The sequence below is a fragment of the Manis pentadactyla genome, unplaced genomic scaffold (assembly GCF_030020395.1).
Source record: "Manis pentadactyla isolate mManPen7 unplaced genomic scaffold, mManPen7.hap1 scaffold_382, whole genome shotgun sequence".
Lineage (NCBI taxonomy): Eukaryota > Metazoa > Chordata > Mammalia > Pholidota > Manidae > Manis > Manis pentadactyla.
In genome coordinates, this window is record NW_026644765.1 from 16181 (window position 1) to 40392 (window position 24212).

General features: G+C 38.5%; 1 protein-coding gene across 1 annotated transcript in view; it reads left to right on the plus strand.

Moving 5' to 3' along the window:
* Positions 1-7314: 7314 nt before the first annotated feature.
* The window catches only part of LOC118925052 (transcription initiation factor TFIID subunit 1-like), a gene marked incomplete at its 3' end in the record, with an annotated part of 89490 nt that continues 72592 nt past the window's right edge, over positions 7315-24212 (plus strand). The window contains 2 exon segments of the mRNA XM_057496750.1: positions 7315-7515; positions 16418-16448. Coding sequence (XP_057352733.1) covers positions 7315-7515; positions 16418-16448 — 232 coding nt within the window.

Consider the following 24212-nt stretch of genomic DNA (forward strand, 5'->3'; position numbering starts at 1 on the left):
AGGAATCTCCATACTGCTTTCCACAATGGTTGAACTAGTTTACATTCCCACCAGCAGTGTGGGAGGGTTGCCCTTTCACCACAACCTCGCCAACATTTGTTGTTGTTTGTCTTTTGGATGGTGGCGATCCTTACTGGTGTGAGGTGATATCTCATTGTGCTTTTAATTTGCATTTCTCTGATGACTAGCGATGTGGAGCATCTTTTCATGTGTCTGTTGGAGTACTGCTCCTTTTGGTAATTCTCTTCAAGTTCTGTGACTTGAGCATCTACTTGTACTAGGTATATGCTTCTACTTCAAGAGTCTTTCCTCACCTTTGTATCTCTTCCCTTCAGCCTTAAATGAAAGTATATTCAAAAGTTATGCTCTCTGTCCTCTCTTTTTTGCTATGTCCAAACTTGTTCTCCTAAAAGGCTTATCTTATCTCCAGGCTCCAACCGACAATCAGAGAGTTTTCAAAACTATATAAAATCTCTGTGATTTAGGGTGTACAGGATATTACTTTGATACACTTATATTAATATGATTGCCACTGAAGCAATACATATCACATTATATCATTAAAGTACATTCTGTCTATATTCATCATACTGTGCGTTAGATCTCAACAGCTTATTAGTACTTGTTCAAGTTTGTACCCATAAACACCATCAATCTTATCCCCCCAGCTCCCATCCCCTGGTAACCACTACTTCACTGTTTTTGTTTTTTTCCAAACAAATTTGATTTTTTTAGATTCTATACATAAATGATATCTAACAGTACTATCATTCTCTAATTGACTTAATCTTGCTTAGTATAATGTGCTAAAGTTCCATCCATGTTGTCACAAATGGCACGATATCCTTCTTTCTCATGGCTGAATAATGTTCCCTTATGCACAGAGCACATCAAAAAGCCCAAGTTTAACTGAAGTCCTCCAACAGCCCTCAACACAATGAGTGAGGAGATGCCATACTAACCACCTCCCACCAATCCCCTGATGCTAAGAGTTTAGGCTGTTACTGCATTATATCCTTGCTGATTTTAATCTACCATCAATGTATGATGCATAATATTATTTACCACTAAAAAAGGAGAAATGCTACCAATTAAACATCATAAGCCTTGTCACAATGAAGCCTGATTTCAGAGATCTTAAACTATGGAAAATTATGAGTTTTTTTATTGATTTAAATAAAATACGTTATTTGGGCAAATGAATGAATGGGAAGGTAGTTCTAAGACTGTTTACATTCATGTCAATCAACAGAAACACTATGAACTAAAATGTGCAGGAAAAGTTCTCAGCATTAGATTCACAATGGAGTATGTAAATAAATGTCAGAGAAAGAATGTAGACTGTACATCTAACCTTAAAATAAAATTTTTGAAATTCACCTTTTCTGACAAATACAAGTGGTTCTATGGAACATCTATTTTTTCTTTAATATGCATGAATATCTTGCAATAAATTATTACTTCACACAATTAGGCTTCTGAGTCAAAGCAACGAACCACAGGTCAAGTTTCCCTGTCATTCTTTTCAACTTTAAAAATTACTTTGTGCACTCATCTCTAAGTGTTTTTATATTCCAAGTTCTTACACTAAAATGCAAAATTCTACACATCTAACTATCCTTATTTTATATACATGACTCCCAAATGTACTGAAAAAATACTACAAATTTGCTTTAATGTGCAAAGTCTGAAAAATTCCACTAATGGTACAGCATCTATCAAATTTTTGCTTCATGTATTAATTTTTACATTTTATTGCTGCAATGACAGAAGTCATTCATCTACAGAATGAAATTAGAAATGACTATTTTCTACATTAATAGCTTACTGGTTGAATTTACTTTATGGTTAATAAGAATAATACGGATTTTACACATGGCAGCTTACCTTGTTTTTACTTGCAAACAAAATTTCTGAAGCCAAATTATGACTGGGTAGTGATGGAGAAATACGTAAACTACTTATAAAGAATATTTAGCATGTGTAGGTCGTTTGAACCACAGCTAATTTTACCACCTGTACCGCAAAGAACACCAGGGGTTTCATCTGACTGTATCTTTAAAATCTATAGCACTATTTAGAAATGAAAAGTTTAGGCATACTAGATTTTCCTTCAAAAATCTGCCTTTATATGCTACTTCTACTTTTCATAAAACTGTTACTTTTTCTCTTAATTTTGTGAATTATTGATTCCCTTATTCATTTACTCACCGAAACAATGTACTCATCAGATGCAGTCTAGGACAGATGCTAAAGATGACATTACTTCTGCACTTAGGAATTTCAATAAAATGGGGAATAAAGGACAAGTAAGCAAGTAACTATTATGGCAAACTGTACTGAATACTAATGATGTGTTACAATGCTCAGAAGAGAGATTAAACTAGCTTCTGAGCTAAATCTTGAGGGATGAGTTACAATTTTCCCTTTTAAAAATTGGGACCTACCAAGGAGCAGTACCAACACTCAAAGTGGTTAAGACATGAGCAGAGTTAAGACAGCTATGCTTTATAGTGTGTCTACTACATGTCAGGCAACATTTATGCTTACAGCAATTTAAGTAGAGATACTTCCTTTATATCCCCACATTTCAAAAGATACTGAGGCTGAGAGAGTAAATAATTTATTTACCTGAAGTACTAGATTTGGACTAGCATGCAGGTCTACTTGAATTCACAGCATCTTAAACAACAGATATATATATATATATATAGGGAAAGTCAGAACTATTTTAGTTAGAATGGAATACCATTTTCAAGAGCTGTCACTGATGGAGGAGCAAGCAACTGTAAGTTTGGGAATAGAAAAATGACATATTAAAACATGGCTTAGATACAGGAAATTGGACGTATTAGTCTAGGAATTTTGTAATAAAAGCCTAGCAGTGGCAGATATAACAGAAGGGAAGGACCCGGTGTGATACATTCTTCTAATCCTACTCTTCCTCCTTTGGCTTTATTTCTTCCTTATCTGTGTAGTCACAGAACAGGTACAGTCAATTTGTATTCTGTATAGACAGTAAAATTTTGTTACTAAACAACAGTAGTTAATAACACAAATAACAACAGTCTGGACAACTAAGAGGTTATAAACTAAATAATATAAATGAATTAACTTCTCAAATAAATTACTTGTGTATGACACATTTTGATGACGGAAGTGACGAGACGCAGAAACTGATTTTAAGGTACAAAGCACAAGGAGAAAAAAAATAAAGCTGAGGTTTAAAACCTCATAGTGGATGACTGGAATCATGGGAATAGAGAAATAAAGAGAAAAATGTGCAGGATGAGACAGATTTCTGCCCCTTTTTGTGTAGGTGTAAGGGGAGGGGGTCTATGAACTGACTTTCATCAGGTTTCATTTGAACACATCTCTTTGTCTCCTGGGAAAAGGACCATCAGATAAAAATGTATGACCAGTGCTCAAAAAAGAAGTTAGAGCACAACTATGTACTCGAGACATATCTACAAAGATACTAGAATTAAAGCTACAGGAGTGGATCACTCTAATCGTTAGGGGAAGTTGGAAGGAGTGACCGGGAAAAACACTCCTTTCCAACCAATAATGAAGAGTCTTTTTGCTGGAGCTTGGGGTGACTTCCTGGATTTTTCACCTAGACAGGGGTCTGGGAATGATTTTTCTCATTTGAGCCTTTTACCACAAGTTTATATACCTTCAAATTCACAAAAAGGCTTTACTGTATAATGCAGCTGACCCAGGATAGAAAACTTGAACTCTGTTTGGCCTAGAGTTTCTGTAACTATGTAAAAAACTCCGTTCAGTACAGTTTGGCATAATAGTTACTTGCTTACTATTTTAACTATGTAAAAAACTATGTAAAAAACTCAGGAAATGAGTAACTTTAAAGAACTTCATTGTGCTTCTTCAGATAATTTTGTTTCCTATTAAACCAGTGGCCAAAGGTGAAAAGCTTATTAAATTTCATAGTGGTGTCCTCAAAAAGCAGTTGTACATACATGATTTTAAAAATCAAAGATATCTACATTAATTTCTAAAATGCTTTCTACTTTAGGGCATATATGAAACTATACGAGTTGCATAAAACTTAAATGTGTTAACAGAGAAGGCAAATAGTGAATCTGTGGCATCTTACAACACTGATGGACAGTGACTGCATTGGGGTATGGGTGGGCACTCAATAATATGGGTAAATGTAGTAACCACATTGTTTTTTCATGTGAAGCCTTCATAAGAGTGCATATCAATAATATCTTAATAAAAAAAACTTAATGTGTTAAACAATAATAAACTTTGGTCTAAAACAAAACACTGACTGAATTTAGAACCCAACACTATTTAATGTTTGGTATTTAAAATTTTTATTAAAAACAAAGGAACTACTGTTTCTTTTTCAAAATAAGCTATCAACAATTTAAAAACAAGGAGATAAACTCGGAGAGTTCCTATCTTCAACTGTTAAGTTGGTTTATTGTCACAAGAGCATCACATAGGAGCCAAACTCGGGTTTAAATACCACCTTTGCCACTTTCTACTTATATGTCTTTGGGTGAATTAAAGCTTTTGAAACCTTATTTTACTTATCCCTCAAATGGTAATAAAACCTACCCCAACTTACAACAAATTAACTTATGTATTGTCTAACTGAGCCAGGCATATGTGAAGCATATAGTACTACATAATTCTCAAGAGCTTCCCCTTCCTTAGATCTGCAATCAATAGTGAAATTCCAAAAACTTACAGGTATTAAAAGCTTATTTTTGAAAATTACAAACAAGGTGGGAGAAAGAGTAATATGATTTAAATACTAAATTAATAATGTCACCTTTAAATCCTTTCTAATCCCATATCTAACGTCCTCCTCCCAAAAGATGAGAAGAACATTAAGATAACTAAGATGACAATTTAACCCAAAAGTTTGGTCAGTATTTTTCTTAAATTACTAGACATAGCAATGAAATCTCTATGTAAATGTCTACAGAAAAGTCTTACAAAAACTCGGCCTAAAAACAAAAACATAAAATTCCTTCAAAGTAGAATTTTCATTCATCTACCCTTAAAATGTGTTGGGCAAGCTTAGAGAGTAAGACACTCTCCTCCCCACTTAGTACCCTGGGAGTGCCAGATAATAAGGAATCTTGTCATCTAATTTTGAAAAAACTTTGCTACTTTAGGCCTTTACAAGACATTACAGGTCTATACTAAGGCGAACACTGAGTACTCGTTCAACTTGATTTCTAGCCACTTGAGCTACTTAATCACCACTTCAAAACGGTAAAATAAAAACATAACATTCTTTTAAAAACTTTTTGGCACTACTTAATTTTGAATGTGCGTGTGAGCCTGTGTACATTTTCAGTTACTAACTCATGGTTATTTACCAATATTACACGTGTGAATACTGCACACCAACTTTTGTGTATACGGGATCTGCCTCCCAGGTCCGCGAATTAGGGATCGTGGAGCGACCCTATTGCTCTCCCAATTGTGTCGTTTTATTATCACCTTCACCCAACAGCAGAGAAAAGCATTTCCAAAATTGAAGATGAGACCCACACATTCACATGAGGAAGGTGACAGAATATTTCGGTGCAAAAAGACAGAATATAAAGACACTTGGAGCAGAATTCCAGCTGAAAATATCCTCAGGCTTCCATTAGGATTTCTTAAACACCACGGTGTGTTTCTGTTTCACAGTACTGTTTTAGAACTCTTAAAACATGAACGTTGTTAAATTAAGTGTGGACACATCAAAAGCTGTAACTATCTCATTCAGAATATGTCAGTTACTTCTGAGTCTGAGAAACGTCAAGGTTCACTCCAGGAAATACTCAAAATAAGTAGGGTCCCCTCCCCTGTACTGGGGAATGGGGCCTCACACCCAAACGAAAACTGCGATTAAGAGACAAGTAGTTCAATGATGAGGTTTCTTATTTTAAATGCCTGAGAATTTAAGTCGTTCACTTGGTTCCAATGCTGTCACATCATCTAAGATACAGTGAAAGCAGCCACACAATCTCCCTCCTCCGGAAGAAGTCCAAGCAGGACAGCGGGGCGCCACCAAATCGGCCCTCAGGGGGGCTGCTGACAACCTGGGCTGGAAACAACTATGGGGTGGGGGGAGCTTTCTGTGAGCAACTCTGCTACCTCGCACGGAACACGGGACATGCAAAGCGTACGGCTTAAGCCAAAAAAAAAAGGAGAAGAGAGACTTTCACGGGCAAGGAAAAAAGTACAGAGAAACAGGAAAAGAAGAATTCTGCTTCTGGGAGAAGTGAAGACCTGCTTTCCAAGCGACTTTCGCCTTCTTAACCCCCACCCGGCTACACTCCCCAGCCAGGCCTTGGGGCTGAGCCCTGCCCTTGGGCCGCTCGCAGGCCGACCAGAGCGCTTCGCAGTCCCCACACTCGGCGCAGGGCCCCGCTGCCAGGCGGAGGGACCGGGTCCCCGGCGGCCGCCGCGCTCGCCGCCCCCTGCCCCGCCCGCTGCGCCAGGCGCCGCCGCCCGGCTTCCACCTCCTATTTTTGGGGCACACACGCTACAAGGAGCGGAGCGAGCAGGCGGCAGAGCTGCCCCCGCGCGGGGCCTCGGGTGGCTGACAGGGGCAGGCACTAGGGCGCAGCAGAGAGAGGAAGGGCGGCTGAGCGCGCAGACCAGTGCCCTTCCCCGGCCCCGCTCCGGGCAGATGCGCCGGGGCTCTGCCGGCTCCGGGCAGACAGGCTCCGCCGCCCCCGCGGCTCTTACCTTCTCCTCATCAGAAAACCGCTCCTCCAGATCCGCCATTTTCCTCCTGGCGACAAACGGCGGCGGCGGCCTCCTGACTTCCCCCTTTCCGGACGGTACTCGGCGCCACGCGCCCCCGCCGGGGGAGGGGCCCGCAGCCGAGGCCGCCGCGCACGCGCCCCGGGAGCCCCGCCTCCCTCCGCCGGACTCTGGGGGCGGGAGCGCTGCTGTGCGCGTGCGCGGGCGCCTCGTTGCCCCGGGAAGGGGGAGGTGTCGCCTGCTGTCCGCTGCGGGCACGCCAGAATCCTGAGTGTGGGAATCTGCTCTCCGACGACCGTATTGACTCGGTCTGCGACGGAGTACATTCTGAGCCCTCGATTATGTTCCCATCAAGCCCTGAACACTACCAGCTAAAATGTGAAAAAGTGTACGAATAGAGGCTCTTTAAACTTTTTTTTTTTAATTACTAGAAAAATATTCAGGCTTTCATTAAAATGTTACACAACCAAGTCCCTTAACTGAAAATTGCTCTTGACATACTCATTCTTTCATTAAAGAGACGTTAATTGGCCCTTTATTGTGTGCAGGGTACTGTGTTGGTCTTTGAGGATGTACAATGTTAAGCCAAAACCAGAGAAACCTCTGTTCTCAAAGAGGCCAACTGACTATTCCTTAAACAAACACAATACTGAGCAGTTGAGGAAGGCACTCTACTATTGCAGGGGAATTCAAATTTATGTGCGACATAGATCTTACTCTGCGGAGGACTGCCAGATTAAATCACAGAGTCCAGTAAAATTTGAACTTCAGGTAAACAATATATATTTTAAGTTGAAATACGTCCCCTGAAGCATTTGAGATATACTAAAAAATTATTCATTGTTTTCAAGTTTTATTGGACATCCATTACTTTTATTTGCAAAATCTTGGAATCTTACCTTTAAAACTTCAAGTTTAGCTAGAAACTAAAGATGTGTATATGAATGGGCTAGAAATCTTGTTACGATGCAGTTGCTCATTTAGTAGGTCTGGGATGGCGCTGGAGAATCTGCTTTTCTAAAAGCTCCTAGGTGGCACCAGTTCTACGGGTCTGGAGCCCACACTTTGAGTAGCAAGGCCTTAGGGTTTAGATAGGAGTGAAAACTTTAATCACCTAAACGAATACAATGTTATATATCAATTACATATAGCTCATTTAAAAAAAGTTTTTTAAGTTTTTATTTAGTAGAAAGTGAGAAGCTCTTGACAACTTTGAAACAATGACATATCAGAAATTAGCGAGATGAATTTGACACCTGAATGTGTCACGTGAGAGTCCCTTAAAAAGTTCAAATAACTTTTCATATGCAAAACGCTATTACTAACCAATTTACTGGGTGCTCACAGTGTGTGAATCATTGTTTCTTCTGGATGAAAAGCACACAGAATCCGTGCTATTGAACAGCTCATAGTCAAGGAAGGGAAAACTTGCTGACACATGCGGTGAAAAAGTCGGTGTCTGTGGAGGATAAATGCTGCAGAGACGGCATAATAGAGAATAAACCACACAGTTTGTCCAAGGACCTCACTGGATGCCAATAAATAACATGTTTTCTGTTTTTCAGTTTATAAGTCCTTGCTACACTGATTTCTCACTGCAACTTCAAGAAGTAAGGTATTTATAAAACTTATACACATTTTACAGAAGAAAACTGAGGCTAAATATTTGTCCAAGACTGCACTTAAGTGACTAAGTTGGGTTCAGACCCCAGGCCATCTTATTCTGTATTCCATATTCTTTCCTCCTCAAATCTCTCTCTAAAGCCTAGGCACTCTCCCTCAAATAAAACCAGTACTTTCTCATCCCATCAGTTTTATTCGCCACCACCTGCTGTGCATCAACATTATTTCTGGGGGGTTTTTTTCTTCTGCTTTTCGGTTTCTGTTTACTTAGCAACACCTAATATCAATAACTCATACACGTTGGGTACTCAGTAAATGTTATTGCTTGACTGATTGGCTGCTCTTTTCCTCTAGAAACCTCACCCAAATCTGGTAATGTTTTGCAATAATTTGAATCAGACTGTTTATAATAGTAACCTTGGTGATATTTACATGTGGCTCCCCATAGTGACACAGCCAGCAATTATGCATAATTTCTGATAATCCTTTCAAAAACTTCCCTATACCACCTTCTAGATACAGCTAAAAGGAGTTAGAGAATTCATGAAACCTAGGAACTCTGGGAAGATTTCAAGCCAGTGCACAAAATAGGTGGTATAAAAATTGAATGACCATTATATAACTTCAAGTAGAAATGTACTGGTATTCTTGATAATCACTTATTTTATGATGTAGAGAAATAAATAAAATATTCCTCCCCCAAAACAATTCCACCTACTAAGTTAGAATTTCTACCCTTTTCTCATTTGACTTCTAAACTCACCTTTTCTCTATTTCTTAGTGGTATAATATTGACCTTCCCAATTAACTACCCAAACTCTGATTTTTTAAAAAATTCTTCCTTCTGTAGGGTTTGTTTTTAAATTACTTGTGGGCTTAGTCTGTTTTCCTGTGGATGTGCTCCATGTCCTCAACTAATTTTAAGCTTGTCAAAGTCACAGGTTCCCTCATTTCATAGATCAAAATCTTAGAATCCATCTAGTGTAAGCCTCTCATTTCACAGGTAAGTAGAACCTTAGATAAATTAAATGACTTGACAAAAATTACACATCTAGTCGATATTACACATTAAGGGTCCTGATCAGACTCATGTTCTTTCCTTATATGATTATATGTATGTATATATGCATATACACATATGCATGTATTATATATATACATCCACACATACTCATATGTAAGATATGTAATATATATCTCGATCATATACTGTATAATAAAATTATAAATATTCACTAGATATTAATGACTGACCACTAAGTAGTTACAGCAGATGCAGACTTCTATAACACCATATTATTTAATCTATGCACTGGAAAACAAATAACTATAGCTTAAAAATATGGATTACCTCACTCCTAAGAAAAACTACCAGTATTAGACAACTAATATTTGGTTGGTTGTTACTCTCTCATGATCAATGAACACAACTGGTTTTGAAAAATGTCCTTTAAGGCAACAGCAAAGTGTCAAGCTTCATGTATGTTTTAAAAGTCATTGTCTTTCTAAATCAAATTATTGCCTTAACTTTTGGCTCCTTGTAGTTGAGTGTGTCCTATTAACTCAGCTGTATTTGTAAAGATCCACACAAGTAAACCCCCTTGTAGAAGCCTGACATTCTAGAGGTGCCAAGGAATTCTGGAAGAAACTCATTTGTTAATTCCTCCTCCCTCCTGAATGTGCTGTCTTTCATAATTTGGCTCATACACACCTCACCAAACCCACCTCTGCCATTGCCCTAAATGCACAGGTCACTGAAACACACAAAGCTATTTACTTACACATCATGCTCTCTCATGCCTCTGTTGGAGCCCTTTCTGGCATTTCTTTGCTACCTGTCTTTTAAAATTTGGTCCAATTATCCCTTTTTTTCCATGAAGCCCACATTGAATTCTGTAGCTAAAGCTAGTAATTTCTTCTTCTAGATTCCCATAGAAAGTTTTCCATTTATTTTTGCCATGTACTTTAATGGTAAGGTATAGATTTTATACTCAGCAAATCCTGGGTTCTGATCTTAGTTAACTGGGCGACTTAGTCTGGAGGCTTTGGTTTCTTCACCTATACTTTGACGATAGTAATGGTACCTCCCTCACTGTGATGCTGGGGTTCTTGTTTGCAGAGCCGAAGAATGAGCTTCACAAACAGCCAAGGTAGGAGAGCAAGGTACAGGCTTTTATTTAGAGATAAAATGAACAGACAGAGCTCCCGGCTCACGCCAGGAGGGGACAAGAGAGTCCATAGTGGTGCGTTGTCTAGGGGGTTTTATAGGCAGTTGAGGATTTTTCAAGAACATGAAGAAACTTAAGGGTGGGGACTTGTTAAGTGGTTCCTGAATATTAAAAATTAACTTAACTGTAAGGAATTTCCTGCCTTGATTTCTCTCTGGGACACCGGAGCCTTGGTCTGGGAGTATATCAAAAGGCTGCCTGCCCAGCCCCCAAGGTGGGCTGAGGTATTGTCTGCTTGCTAAAGAATCTTGCCTCTTGAACTTCCTGGGTGTTAAAATGCAATCTTATCTTCAAGATGGAATTCTTCCTGCCTTTTACCATGCCATTTACAGCTGGGTCTGCATGCTAAGTTAGTTGCTCAGTTTGCAAAATCACCTTGTCAGATCTGAAGGAGGAAAGACAGTACATAGGCCTGGGCCTTTCAGCATGCTAAAGTGAATCTTACACATGGTTACAAATGATTAGCATAATAAAACATGTGCTACTCTTCTTTATCTGGGGAACATTAACTGATGTCACTGAAGAATGAATCTAGAGCTTAATGTTTAACATAGAGTTTTAGTAGGGGGGTTTCCTTGTATGTAGTTACATTGCTCTGACTGCAGATATCCCACCCTGCCCCCTCTGGAGGCCCTCACCCTACTCTCACTACATCCACGTCCCTGTCTCAATTGGACTTAATGAGATAGTACAGACAGAGTGCTTAGCACCCAGTGCAGGCATTAGCAAAAGTCTCAATACGTGTCAGCCATTATCATCATATTATAATACCAATCCACTCCTTGAGGACATAGCCTATGTTTTACTGAGTTGTCTGACAAATACAGAGTTTGATACATGGGTGCTTAAAAGTCTTTGTTGGAATATATATTAACTGAATGTCTCTTTCATCTCATGTCCCTAAACGGGAGCTGAAAAATCGGGCTAGCCCTCCATATGTGTGTGGTTGACAGCATCCCCTAAAGTGTGGCTCTGGAACTCCAGAACAGGAGAGCATGTTCCCCCAAAACTCCCAAAGCATACAAATACTCCTATCCTTTACTATGCCATATTCAGTCATCACTTAACTGAGTTGATTCCTGCTTTGAATTTGTCTGTCACAGTAAGTTGAAGCCTGTAGCATCTTCACACAATGTCCCAAATGAAGTACAGGACATGGGCAGTGTCCGAGGTGATCGTTTAGGTTGAGGCAAGGAAATACTAAAGCTTCCGTTTATTTCTATTTTCTTATTATTACAAAAAAGATATATAAAAAAATATAGTTTACTCCTTCCAAATCCCATTCCCTTTCATTTTTCGCACAGGTATCCACTAACCTGAATCTGATGTTTATCATTCCTACACATGTTGGTTCTTTTTCAACAAAGGACTATTTCCTTTTCATCTTTTTTTTTTACCCACTTAATGTGGTATCCAATTCAAAAAGCGTTTATGGAATGAATTCATGAAAATGATTTCTTTGCATAGTCTTGGAAACAATGTGGATAGAGAACATTAGACTAATTTCTCACTTAAAAAAAAATCTCCCTAAATGGCAAACATAAGTTTGAGGAATGAGTGAAAAATTAAGCTGGACTCTTGATCTGGAAAGGTGAAGCAACAAAATGAACAGATTTACTGATAATAAATGAAAAGGTAGATTTTTTTTACCCTTAATGTCTGATAATACCTTTAGCTCTTTTTGGACTAAGTAACAGCAGAAGAGCAGCAGAACAGATCAAGAAATTTGTCATTTGTGTTTCCCCAAGCCGCACCCACCTCGTCAACTGTGTTTTTCTAACTCAAGTCTAATCCAAAGAATTGCAGGAGTACCTGCCCATATCCCTCCCTCCCAGCTCTGGGGAGGCCCCACAGTAATTCATGCACATTCAGAAAGGCTCACCCCCCACTCTTCCTCTGTCTTTTGGCCCTTGGGAACTATCACCTGTGCTGCTCCCTATCTCATCAGACCTCTCCCAGGGCTGTAGTTCTGATATCTTTCCTCCCTTCGTCATGCTCCCCTCAAGGACATCCAGCTCAGGGCTCATGTCACCACCTCTTATTCTTATGACCTTAGCTGCATCCATTGCGGGGAGTTGCTGGATGATCTCCAGTCACTGTCCCGGGCTGTTGGTGGAGGGAACCTCTGTTTTCTCCTGTGAGTTGCCTCTGGTATTATGGAAAGCCCTGACAGACACTGTTAAGTGCTCTGACCAGATGTCCTCACATCACTTTGACTATTTCTATGCTGCAGAGCTTCTTGCATCTGCTTCACAGAGTCAGAAATTCTCCTTTGGAGACTCTCTCAGGCCACTGGGGCTGCTTTGCCAGCAAGCAGAGAGCTGGAAGTTTAGGTCTGGTGGAGAAGCTCCTTAGCTAACATCTGGCAGATGATGGAGCATGAAAACCTAGCTCTGTAGACTCAGGTCAGAACAACTCTGAGGTGTAATTTACATTTCCCATTTTCCCCGAGAAAACCAAGCTCAGTTTGCCTCTTTCCTCTCTCCTGGGAGTTGACTGAGGGATTCTGAAAAAATTGTCAGATTGGGAACACAACAACAGCAATAGAAAAGAAGGTAAGGTTTGGCACATGAGGGTGCTCTGGTGCTCCAGATTGGGGGTGGGAGGCCAGCACCTCATCATGGTTGGTGTAGCCTTGAGGATGAGCTCTAAAATACTGATTTGGAAAGACTTTACTCTTGCCTTGGTAAGATTCTCCCTGAGAACAGAGTAGGGCTAATTTTGCAAATGTGGAGAGAAATAGAGCACCAGGAACTCACCTGAATTGGATCTGATACTGCACAGCAGAGAGGTGAAGTAGAGAGAATTTTAAACTACAGGACATAATCCATATCTTAATGTAACATATCCTGGTTGTGAAAGGCTAGAATTTAATATATAAAAAGATCAGCCTACAAAGCAGTAAATAACAGCTACAAAATAAATGGTACAAATGAGAAATGTTTTCTTTATATATATGAGATTGGATGCAACACATACTGAAAAAAATGGATGAAAGGATGAAATATAGATTTATAAATTCTGCTCCTCTAATGTAGTTCTTTATCTGCTACACTGCCTGTCTCATGACAACAGTGTGAATTTAAGCACATTACAAAGCTAAATTATTAATATTTACTTTTACTCTAAATCTCAATACTCCCAGAGAAAATCAAGATTCTGAAGATAATGTGATTGCTTCTATGAGTTTATATACCAACTGCTTCTTAGATGAACTGGCTTAGTTTGGGAAATAGTTTCCTGATTTCACAATATTTGACATAATGAGCCAAAGTAAGAGATTAATGTAGAGCAGAACATATTAGAATAGACCGTTGTGAGTGGTATTGAAGAAAAGGATTCTGCATCTTGGGAAAGTAATTTCCTTTATGAGAAAGCCTCATATTTTCACTCTAACATTTCTATATTTTAATTTATGGGAAAAATAGGTGTATGATTCCACTGATTTCACTAGGCTCAATTTTCTTATCTGTTAAAAAGGAAACACAAATAATATCTACTCCACTGTGTTCTGTAAGGATAAAATGATGTTTAAATGTTGCATAGTTTATAAATATATAAAGCATTGCTGTTTGTAATTCATAGTCTGATGGAAATTGAATTCTAATCATTCATCTTCACTGTGATACCTTTAATGGGTATATTAAATACCTGCCCAAATGTTTCACTTTTCATTTACATGAAACATTGAAAAGATATTTCTCCTAGTTTGCTTTGACATTGTCATACCTTGTAACTGTTATGGATAAAAAATGGTCTTATCCAAGATAGGAAAGAGTATTGGCTTAGAATAAGGTTTCAGACTTGTGTTGTTGTTTTTTTTCCACTTAAAATGTCCATTGATCTCAGACAGGTTTCTCAACATCTTCATCCAACTCAAGATTTATTATGAAGCTTGGATGAAATAATGTACAAAAGGTGATTCATAAAATAAAAAGTGCTGGATGAATGTAAAGAATTATCATTAAAGTAATTTTTGCCTTGTGACATCAGCAACCAGCCATTCACCTTTCTTCTGGTTATGCCTCTAGTGTACTCAAGTCTAATAATGCATGAGCAGTTCTTCAAAAACCCTTTCCTGTGCTTCTATTACACATCAGCACACTTCTAGTCACTGGGGACGTAGCCATGAACAAAACAGAAAAGGTCCCTGCCCTCATGGGGCTGATTATTTAGAGAAGAAATGGATGGTAAACAAATAATCCCTCAAGTCACTATGCTATTATAATTGTGATAAGTGTAGTGAAGGGAATACACAGGGTGATTTGAGTGTATAAACCTGGAGATAATACTCAATGGGCCTCTCACGCTGCTGCACATCTCAGAAGCAGACGATTATTCTGGACTATCGTTTTAAAAGAAACTTGCATAGCCATCAACCTTGAAGATACTGACTACCTCTAGAGCAAAACAGAAGCATGCTTACTTCCCATTGGAAAAAGACTCAGGTTCTCTAAGCTCAGGGTTCCTCTTCTGCAATGTACCCCATGACACATGCGGCCTTCCATCTGAATTTGTATGTGCTGCCAAATGAGACTTAGGGACAAGAGAAATTAATGCAAATAATGATGATGCATTTGTGACTTGATGTGCCATGAGCGATAAAGCCCTTTGTCTTCTGCAAGGGGTCTCATGTTTTCTGCCATCATCCATATATCTGTAGTAGGCTAAATTGTTTGCTTGGAAGCAGGGCAGAATCACAGACCCATTTAAAAAGGGATCGATTGTAGACAGTCATATAAGCCTCTAAATCTAACCTCTCTCTAACTCATTTTTAAAATACATTCTATTTCACAATGCAGTGTTTCAAATATGCAGGCAAGAATAGAGATTAATATCATAAACATCTGCATGTTCACAGTCCAGCTTTATCAGATGTTAACTAACTAGCCTCATGTCATATGTCTTTTACTAGATGTTTATGAATAAAGCATTGTTCACAAAGTTGAGGTCCCCGGATCTTCCTCTCTCATCTCATTCTCCTGTCTATCCCTACCTCACTGAGGTAAACACTATCTGGATTCAATGTGTATCACTCTGTGCTGCTTATTTTCTCCACATAATATTTTATTATTTTATCGACAACAGTTTACGTGTAAATGGAAAGACAAGGTGATTAAGAACCTCACTGCTCAAGCACATATTTCATTGTGTAAGGACAGGACAATATTGCTAAGCATAAATGAAGGCTTCTGGGAGAAGATCAACAAAATGGTCTTTGTGCTATACAACCTGGCTTCAGCACTTCTGTGAATTTACAAATGCTTTGCAGAAAAAAAATCAGGGGGCACGGCTGTGAGTTCCAGGCAGCACTGTAGCACCAGTCGGTAGTAGAACGTGGTTTGAGACATCTGCCAGGAATGAGGGTGGCGTGGGGGTCTCTATCCTGATCCCAGGCTCGCCAGGGCCATCCTCCCACTCTCAGGTTTAGGTTGGAGCAGTGTACTTCTGGGGTGAGACCAAGGTCCGAAGATGGTCTAAGCAGGTGATTCTTGCCCTGGGCGTGGAGGAGGGAGCAGGCACTTCAGCACATGGTCAAAGTAAGCCCACTACAGACACAGACCTGAGCCAGGCTCACCTCAGCCCTCGGCCTTCAGATCACAGCAGGCATTGTTGTCCTGACGGCCCATGAGAAGTCCTTATTCCTGAGGCACACTGTGCTCCAAGCTGGAACATGTCCCCTGCAGTGTCTCCCTGTCTCGTTCTCTTGGAGATTCCTTTAGTCCTCTGCGTCGAGTCTATCTGGGATCCCCTATTGTCATGTCAGATCTCCTCTTCTCTGTTTCTAATGACTTTCTCTTTATTTACTCTTGTATTTGCAGGACATATTGGCCAGAAGCTTCCTGACAGAAGGTAAGTAAGGAGTAGATTTTTGCAATAGTACATATCTGAAAACATCATGCCGTTGTAGTTGACTGATAGTTTGGATGTATATGGAATTCTACAGTGGAATCATTTCATTCAGAATTGCGATGGCACTGTTCCATTACTCCAGAATTTTTTTTTTAATCAGTGTCATTTGACCTAAGGGTTCAGAAATGTCACAATGGAATGACTTTTCATCCATTTTAGTGGGTCCTTTGGATCTTTCCAACCCAGAAAAGCACATCCTTCAGTTCTGAGAAACTTTTAAAATTACTTCATTGATGATTTCCATTCTTCTACTATCTAAATCTTTCTGCATTTCTAGTTATTGATATATTCTGTCTCGTGGGTTAGTGCTTGAGTTTATTTTAAATCTATTCGTTCCTATATTTGCACGCCTTTTCTTTATGTTCAACATTTTTTTGGTATCGTTAATCTACAATTACGTGCAGAACATTAAGTTTACTAGGCTCCCCACTCCAAGTCCACCCCACATACCCCTACAAAGTCACTGTCCATCAGCGTAGTAAGATGCTGTAAAATCACTACTTATCTTCTTTGTGTTGTAGAGCACACCCCATACCCCGCACCACATTATACATGCTAATTGTAATGCCCCCTTTCTTTTTCCCACCCTTATCCCTCCCTTCCCACCCATCCTCCCCAGTCCCTTTCCCTTTGGTAACTGTTAGTCCATTCTTGGGTTCTGTGATTCTGCTGCTGCTTTGTTACTTCAGTTTTTCCTTGCTCTTATACTCCACATATGAGTGAAATCATTTGGCACTTGTCTTTCTCTACCTGGCTTATTTCACTGAGCATAAAACCCTCTAGCTCCATCCATGTTGTTGCAAATGGTAGGGTTTGTTTTCTTCAAATGGCTGAATATATTCCATTCTGTATGTATACCACATCTTCTTTATCCATTCATCTACTGATGGATATTTAGGTTGCTTCCATTTCTTGGCTATTGTAAATAGTGCTGCAATAAACATAGGGGTGCATCTGTCTTTTTCAAACTGGGCTGCTGCATTCTTAGGGTAAATTCCTAGAAGTGGAATTCCTGGGTCAAACGGAATTTCTATTTTAAGCAATTTGAGGAACCTCCATACTGCTTTCCACAGTGGTTTAACTCATTAACATTCCCAACAACAGTGTAGGATGATTCCCCTTTCTCCACAACCTCACCAACATTTGTGGTTGTTTGTCTTTTGGATGGTGGCAATCCTTACTGGTGTGAGGTGATATCTCATTGTGGTTTTAATTTGCATTTCTCTGATGACAAGCAATGTGGAATAAATTTTCATGTGTCTGTTGGCCATCTAGGTTTCTTCTTTAGAGAACTGTGTATTCAGCTCCTCTGCCCATTTTTTATTGGATTATTTGCTTTCTGTTTGTTGAGGTGTGTGAGCTCTTTATATATTTGGATGTCAACCCTCTATCGGATCTGTCATTTATAAATATATTCTCCCATACAGTAGGATAACTTTTTGTTCTATTGATGGTGTTCTTTGCTGTACAGAAGCTTTTTAGCGTGATATAGTCCCTTCTGTTCATTTTTGCTTTTGTTTCCCTTCCCCAGGGAGGTATGTTCATGCAGAAGTCATTCATGTTTATGTCTAAGAGATTTTTACCTATGTTTTTTTCTAAGAGTTTTATGGTTTCATGACTTACATTCAGGTCTTTGATCCATTTCGAATATACTTTTGTGTACAGGGTTAGACAGTAATCCAGTTTCATTCTCCTACATGTAGCTGTCCGGTTTTGCCAGAACCATCTGTTGAAGAGACTGTCATTTCCCCATTGTATGTCCATGCCTCCTTTATCATATATTAATTGACCATATATGTTTGGGTTAATGTTTGGAGTCTCTGTTCTGTTCCACTGGTCTGTGGCTCTGTTCTTGTGCCAGTACCAAATTGTCTTGATTACTGTGGCTTTGTAGTAGAGCTTGAAGTTGGGGAGTGAGAACCCCCCCACTTTATTCTTCCTTCTCAGGATTGCTTAGGCTATTCGGGGTCTCTGGTGGTTCCATATGAATTTTTGAACTATGTGTTCCAGTTCGTTGAAGAATGCTATTGGTAATTTGACAGGGATTGCATTGAATCTGTATGTTGTTTTGAGCAGGATGACATTTTGACGATACTAATTCTTTCTAGCCACGAGCATGGGATGAGTATCCATTTGTTAGTGTCCCCTTTAATTTCTCTTAAGAGTGTCCTGTAGTTTTCAGGGTATAGGTCTTTCACTTCCTTGGTTAGGTTTATTCCTAGGTGTTTTATTCTTTTTGATGCTATTGTGAATGGAATTGTTTTCCTGATTTCTCTTTCTATTTGTTCATTGTTGGTGTATAGGAAAGCCACAAATTTCTGTGTGTGAATTTTGTATCCTGCAACTTTGCTGAATTCTGATATTAGTTCTAGTAGTTTTGGAGTGGAATCTTTAGGGTTTTTATGTACAATATCATGTCATCTGCAAATAGTGACAGTTTGACTTCTTCTTTACCAATTTGGATTCCTTGTATTTCTTTGTTTTATCTAATTGCTGTGGGTAGGACCTCCAGTACTATGTTGAATAACAGTGGGGAGAGTGGGCATCCCTGTCTTGTTCCCGAACTCAGAGGAAAAGTTTTCAGCTTCTAGCTATTCAGTATGATGTTAGCCGTGTGTTTATCATATATGGCCTTTATTATGTTGAGGTACTTGCCCTCTATGCACGTTTTGTTGAGAGTTTTTATCATGAATGGATGTTCAATTTTGTCGAATGCTTTTTCAGCATCTATGGAGATGATCATGTGGTTTTTGTCCTTCTTTTTGTTGATGTGGTGGATGATGTTGATGGATTTTTGAATGTTGTACCATTGTTCCATCCCTGAGATGAATCCCACTTGGTCATGCTGTATGATCCTTTTGATGTCTTTTTAAATTCGGTTTGCTAATATTTTGTTGAGTATTTTTGCATCTATGTTCATCAGGAGTATTTTTTTGTAATTTTCTTTTTTGGTGGGGTCTTTGCCTGGTTTTGGTATTAGGGTGATGTTGGCTTCATAGAATGAGTTGAGGAGTATTCCACCCTCTTCTATTTTTTGGAAAACTTTAAGGAGAATGGGTATTATGTCTTCTCTGTATGTCTGATAAAATTCCGAGGTAAATCCATCTGACCTGGGGGTTTTGTTCTTGGGTAGTTTTTTGATTACCACTTCAATTTTGTTGCTGGTAATTGGTCTGTTTACATTTTCTGTCTTCTTACTGGGTCAATCTTGGAAGGCTGTATTTTTCTAATAAGTTGTCCATTTCTCCTAGGTTTCCCAGCTTGTTAGCATATAGGTTTTCATAGTATTCTCTAATAAATCTTTGTATTTCTGTGGGGTCCATCATGATTTTTCCTTTCTTGTTTCTGATTCTGTTGATGGGTGTTGATTCTCTTTTTCTCTTAATAAGTCTGGCTAGAGGCTTATCTATTTTATTTATTTTCTTGAAGTACCATGTCTTGATTTCTTTGATTTTTTCTATTGTTTTATTCTTCTCTATTTTATTAATTTCTTCTCTGATCTTTATTATGTCCCTCCTTCTGCTGACCTTTAGCCTCATTTGTTCTTCTTTTTCCAATTTTGATAATTGTGACATTAGACTATTCATTTGGGATTGTTCTTCCTTCTTTAAATATGCCTGGATTTCTATATACTTTCCTCTTAAGACTGCTTTCACTGCGTCCCACAGTAGTTGGGGCTTTGTGTTGTTGTTGTCATTTGTTTCCATATATTGCTGGATGTCCATTTTAATTTGGTCTTTGATCCATTGATTATTTAGGAGCATGTTGTTAAACCTCCATGTGTTTGTGGGCCGTTTTGCTTTCTTTGTACAATTCAGTTCTACTTTTATTCCTTTGTGGTCTAAAAAGTTGATTGGTAGGATTTCAATCTTTTTGAATTTACTGAGGCTCTTTTTGTGGTCTAGTATGTGGTTTATTCTGGAGAATGTTCCATGTGCACTTGAGAAGAATGTGTGTACTGTTGCTTTTGAATGTAGAGTTCTATAGATGTCTATTAGGTCCATCTGTTTCTAGTGTGTTGTTCAGTGCCTCCATGTCCTTACTTATTTTCTGTCTGCTGGATCTGTCCTTTGGAGTGAATGGTGTGTTGAAGTCTCCCGAAATGAATGCACTGCATTCTATTTCCTCCTTTAATTCTGTTAGTATTTGTTTCACATATGTTGGTGCTCCTGTATTGGTTGCATATATGTTTATAATGGTTATATCCCCTTGTTGGACTGAGCCCTTTATCATTATGTAATGTCCTTCTTTATCTCTTGTTACTTTCTTTGTTTTGAGTTCTATTTTGTCTGATACTAGTACTGCAACTCCTGCTTTTTTCTCCCAGCTGTTTGCATGAAATATCTTTTTCCATCCCTTGACTTTTAATCTATGCATGTCTTTGAGTTTGAGGTGAGTCTCTTGTAAGCAGCATATAGATGGGTCTTGCTTTATTATCCATTCTATTACTCTGTGTCTTTTGATTGGTGCATTCAGTCCACTTACATTTAGGGTGATTATTGATATATATGTACTTACTGCAATTGCAGGCTTTAGATTTGTGGTTACCAAAGGTTCAAGGTTAGCTTCTTTAGTATCTTACTGTCTAACTTAACTCGCTTATTGAGCTGTTATAAACACTGTCTGTTGATTCTTTATTTCTCTCCCTTCTTATTCGTCCTCCTCCATTCTTTATATGTTGGTTGTTTTATTCTGTACTCTTTTGTGTTTCCTCTAACTGCTTTTGTGAGTAGTTGGTTTTATTTTTTGCCTTTAGTTAGCATTTGGTTGGTCTGCTTTCTTTGCTGGGATTTTACTTTCTTTGGTGTCATCTGTTTAGTCTTAGGAGTGCTCCCATCTAAAATACCCGGTAGAGGTGGTTTGTGGGAGGCAAATTCCCTCAACTTTTGCTTGTCTGGAAATTGTTTAATCCCTCCATCATATTTAAATGATAATTATGCTGGATACAGTATTCTTGGTTCAAGGTCCTTCTGTTTCATTGCAGTAAATATATCATGCCATTCTCTTCTGGCCTGTAAGGTTTCTGTCGAGAAGTCTGATGATAGCCTGATGGGTTTTCCTTTGTAGGTGACCTTTTTCCTCTCTCTAGCTGCCTTTAAAACTCTGTCTTTGTCCTGTGAACCCTTGCCAGTATTTATTATTGTCTTATGGATGTTGGCCATCCTAACTGGTGTGAGGTGATATCTCATTGTGGTTTTAATTTGCATTTCCCTGATGATTAGCCATCTGGAGTTTCTTTTCAAGTACCTGTTAGCCATTTGAATTTTTCTTTGGAGATGTGTCTGTTCAGATCCTTTGCCCATATTTTAATCAGGTTATTTGTTTTTTGGGGGGTTGAGGCATGTGAGTTCTTTATATATTTTTTATGTTAACCCCTTGTTGGATAAGTCGTTTATGAATATATTCTCCCGTATTGTAGGATGTCTTGTTGTTCTGCTGCTGGTGTCCTTTGCTGTACTGAAGCTTTTGTTTTGATGAACTTCCACTTTTTCACTTTTGCTTTTGTTTCCCTTGCCCAAGGAGATGTGTTCAGGAAAAAGTTGCTCATGTTTATGTTCAAGAGATTTTTGTCTATGTTTACTACTGAGTTTTATGGTTTCATGACTTACATTCAGGTCTTTGATCCATTTTGAGTTATCTCTGTGTATGGAGTTAGACAGTAATCCAGTTTCATTCTCTTAAATGTAGCTGTCTAGTTTTGCCAACACCAGTTGTTGAAGAGGCTGTCATTTCCCTATTGTATATAGGCGGCTCCTTTATTGTATATTAATTAGCAATATATGTGTGGCTTTATATGTGGGCTCTCTGTTTTGTTCTGTTAATCTATGGGTTTGTTCTTGTGCGAGTAACAAATTGTCCTGATTATTGTGGCTCTGTAGTAGAGCTTGGAGTTAGGGAGCATAATCCCCCCTACTTTGGTCTTCCTTCTCAGTATTGCTTTGTCTTTTCGGGGTCTTTTGTGCTTCCATATGAATTTTAGAACTATTTGTTCTTCTTCTTTGAAGAATACTATTGGTATTTTGGTAGGGATTGAGTTGAATCTGTAGATTCCTTTAGGTAGGATGGCCATTTTGACAACATTAATTCTTCCTATCCATGCAAATGGGATATATTTCCATTTATTGGTGTCTTTAATTTCTCTCAATGAGTGTCTTGTAGTTTTCAGGATATAGGTCTTTGATCTCCTTGGTTAGGTTTATTCCTAGGTATTTTATTCCTTTTGATACAATTGTAAGTAGAGTTGTTTTCTTGATTTCTCTTTCTGCTAGTTCATCATTAGTAGATAGGAATGCCACAGATTTCTGTGTATTAATTTTGTTTCCTGCAACTTTGCTGCATTCAGTTATTGGTCATAGTAGTTTTTTGGTGGAGTCTTTAGGATTTTATGTGCAGTATCATATCATCTACATACAGTGACAGTTTAACTTCCTCTTTACCAATCTGGATGCCTTTTATTTCTTTGTTGTCTGATTGCTGTGGCTAGGACTTCCAGTGCTATGTTGAATAAAAGTGGGAAGAGTGGGCATCCTTGTCTTGTTCTCGATCTTAGAGGAGAGGCTTTCAGCTCTTCACTGTTAAGTATGATGTTGGCTGTGGACATGTCATATATGGACTTCATTATGTTGAGGTACTTGCTTTCTATTCCCTTTTTCTGAGAGTTTTTATCATGAATGGATGTTGAATTTTGTTGAATGCTTTTTTAGCATCTATTGAAATGATCATGTGAATTTTGCCCTTCTTTTGTTGGTGTGTATGATGTTAATGAATTTTTGAATATCGTGCCATCTGTGCATCCCTGGAAGAAATCCCACTTGCTCATGATGGACGAAGTTTTTGATGTATTTTTGAATTTGGTTTGCTAATATTTTGTGGAGTATTTTTGCATTTATGTTCATCAGGGATATTGGTCTATAACTTTCTTTTTTTGTGGTGTCTTTGTCTGTTATTGGTATTAGAGTGATGCTGGCCTTACAGAATGAGTTTGGAAGTATTCCCTCCTCTTCTACTTTTTGGAGAAACTTAAGGAGGATGGATATTAAGTCTTCTCTAAACATTTGATAAAATTCAGTGGTGTAGGGGTTTTGTTCTTAGGTAGGTTTTTGATTACCAGTTTAATTTTGTTGCTGGTAATTGGTCTGTTCAGATTTTCTGTTTCTTTCTGGGTCAGCTTTGGAAGGTTGTATTTTTCTAGAAAGTTGTCCATTTCTTTTAGGTTACCCAGTTTGTTAGCATATAATTTTTCATAGTATTCTCTAATAATTCATTGTATTTCTGAGGTGTCCATAGTGAATTTTCATATCTCATTTCTGATTTGCTTTATGTCTGTTTAGACTCTCTTTTTTTCTTGATAAGTGTGGCTAAGGTTTTATCTGTTTGGTAATATTCTCGAAGAACCAGTTCCTGGTTTCATTGATTCTTTCTATTGTTTTATTCTTCTCAATTCTATTTATTTCTGCTTTGATTATTATTATGTCCCACCGTCTACTGACTTTGGGCCTCATTTGTTCTTTTTCTAGTTTCATTAATTGTGAGTTTAGACTATTCATTTGGGATTGCCTTGTTTCTTGCAGTAAGCCTGTATTGCTATGTACTTTCCTCTTAGAACTGTCTTTGCTGCATCCCACAGGTTTTGAGCTGTTGAGTTGTTGTTTTCATTTGTCTTCATGTAGAGTGAAAAGGTCTTTTGGTAGAACATGGTACAAT